Below are 2,768 nucleotides of genomic sequence, written 5' to 3' on the forward strand. Positions count from 1 at the left end.
TAGGATAACTTCACTATCATCCAACTTCCAATTTATTGCATGAACGTCATAAAACTAATTTGTGTAGCGGAAAGAAAAACAAAACTCAAGTTACTTATGTATCACATTAGATAAAGTATGATGAAAAATGCCCAACTCCCGACTATGCCATTCTTGGCGACAGTAATCGCCGACGAGAAGGTGACGGCCACTTAACATAATATATAGTTTCAGTGCACTATAGTTATATTTAAAAATAGTTATATTTAAAAAGAAGTCTCAAAATGCAAGTCGGGAAAACAATCTGACACTAAAATTAAAAGTTCATCAGAACAGTGCATAAAAAATAAATAAAGAAACAAGAATTGAAGTCTTTCTGTACTTGATTGCTTGAGCTTATGATCAAGAACTTGAACGTGTTTGAGTATAAATACAGTTACCTCCTTTTTTACAAAATCTGAAATTAAAAAATTCACAAAGTGGAATTGCTTTAAGAACTGTAAATATCTTTACATAACAAACAATGATCAGAAATCAATCTCCCTATAATACTTCCTTGTTCAATTTTCATACTACTACTCTGCCTATTCCAAAGGTGCACACCATAAGTTTTTCCACTGAGTTGTAGCAATTTGGCTTCTATCCATCTTGACTGACTTCTAGAATTAAACTTCATAAAAAATCCAGCTATTCTAATCCAATCAACTGGATAAAAAGCAATTGGTGGTAAGACAGTAAAGTTAAACTCATCTCTATTTGTGGAGATCATCAACTTTTCTACTACTCTTGAAACCAAATATGGTCCATTTTGTCCCCACTTATTCCCATTAAAAGAAAAGGCAAATTCCTCCATAAACTTATAAAGAAGTGGATGTTCTTTATCAAAAATCAACACTGCATTATTCAATCTTGTCCACTTCCCATTTGCACCTATGCTTTGTGCACCAATTGAATTCCTCAATCTTGAAACATCTTTCAAGATTATAAAATCTGTGTCCAGATAAACACCGCCATATTTGTACAAAACCGCTAACCTAATCAAATTGGATAAATTCTGAGCCAATGGAATTTCACCGGGGTCTTTTTTACCGTTCTTGAGGTCATCAAACCAAGATTCAACTGGCGTGTCGTTGAATAAAAAAGATAACTCTGGTGTCACAGCGAGAACTTTATACCCCAACTGAATTAAGGGTCTCAAGATTTTAACACCACGAGATGTATCCAAAGTTTGTGACAAAATTATCAAACACCCTTTTGGATGGGCTTTGAATAGAGTCTCTAAAGCAAAAAATTCCCTTCTCCCAAAAGAACTAGCAGGAGAAATCCATGTCATGAAAAATTGAACTGAACAACTTCTTGTAATTAGGAAGTTGTTTACTCTGCTATTGAATTGACTTGACAATCTTGTTGACTTCAATATGCTAAATTCAGGCAACTTTTTTCTGAACCAAGAAATTCTTTCTTCTTCTGTGAGATTATAAGGAGCAACCAAATTCACATGATCTTCTTCTTCTTGTTCTTGTTCTTGTTCTTCTTCTTTGATAATATATGATGGTTCATTAATTTCCTCCTTTTTGTAAAACAAAGGTTTGTGTACAAAAGTTGACTTGAGTGGCTGCTGAGAATTGGTTTTTGATACAAAAACAACAGAATGGGATATTGAAAGATTAGATATGAGATTATCAGAAAAGCTGATAATACAAACAATCAAAGCAAAAGAAAGAATAGAGAAAAGATGAAACTTTTTTGTTCTACTAATTCTGTAGTAGTCAAACATCTTCACCATTGGTATAGTACTAAATTTTCTATGGTGCTATTAAAAGGTGATGTAACATATTAAGAAGGAGAAAGAAGAAATTAAAGATAGGAGAAGAATGAAGGTTTGAATTTGTACAAGGAAGTTTATAGTTGTACAAATTTGAACACTTCAAATGTTATTTTTGGTAAAGTTAATAGTACAATAGCTTAGGGAAGACTTATGGCTGCTGTTTGGAAGGGGATGTATAAGGAAATGAGAAGAATGTTGACTTGTAGAAAAAACATATTTTTTTTGGTTTATTTTATTGAGAAATTAAGATATCTTTTACATACAAGAGGAATAATAAGGAAGAATTAAAAAAAGGTAATATCATGAGGCCAAGTTAATTATAGAAGTCGCCTCTTTTATTTGGGTCGATAATTGCTAGTAAAGAAAGTTCAATAAATACTAATACTATACTAGTAATCTATATCTATCTATCTATATATATATATATTTATATCTATACTATATTAAAAGTATGAATGTCCTTAGTGAAATATCGTTAGCCTTTTTTACCCTTCAAAAATAGATTTCACATTGGAAAAAATTATAATTATAATTTAATTATTTTCCTAATATTTAGAACTTTAAATTAGTTGATTTTTTCCTTATTAGAACTATGTAAAAATTCCTAATATTTAGGAATCCGATATTGAGTTAGATTTTACTTAGATAATTTTTCTGTATTTAATGTAACTATTTTCCTTACATATAACCCTTCCATGTTTCCAAGTTTTTACACGTTAGGAATTGTAATGAATTGCAAAGTTTTTGTCTTTGTGCATGTTTTCAAATTCTAATTCTTTGTCCATTTCTTTTTTGGACATGTGAGTAGCAAAAATTCTAATTTTTCATATGTAGACAAAGTGTTTAAGGTGACTTATACATTTTTATACTTAATATAAGCACTTTAATTAATAATGATAGATAGCACGTACGTCATCTTATATATTAAATATCATTGTCATTAATTATTTTATTGAAAATT

General features: G+C 30.2%; 1 protein-coding gene across 1 annotated transcript; it reads right to left on the reverse strand.

The window, feature by feature from the left end:
- Nucleotides 1-375: 375 nt before the first annotated feature.
- LOC104105601 (uncharacterized) lies at nucleotides 376-1,951 on the reverse strand. Its single transcript, XM_009613947.4, has one exon. The coding sequence runs from the start codon at nucleotides 1,763-1,765 to the stop codon at nucleotides 470-472; it is 1,296 nt and encodes a 431-aa protein (XP_009612242.1). The 5' UTR covers nucleotides 1,766-1,951; the 3' UTR covers nucleotides 376-469.
- Nucleotides 1,952-2,768: the final 817 nt, after the last annotated feature.

This window comes from Nicotiana tomentosiformis, chromosome 2 (assembly GCF_000390325.3).
Source record: "Nicotiana tomentosiformis chromosome 2, ASM39032v3, whole genome shotgun sequence".
Taxonomy (NCBI): Eukaryota; Viridiplantae; Streptophyta; class Magnoliopsida; order Solanales; family Solanaceae; genus Nicotiana; species Nicotiana tomentosiformis.

Coding starts and splice junctions, on each gene's coding strand:
- LOC104105601 (XM_009613947.4), bottom strand. CDS start 1,765: ATGGTGAAGATGTTTGACTACTACAGAATTAGTAGAACAAAAAAGTTT.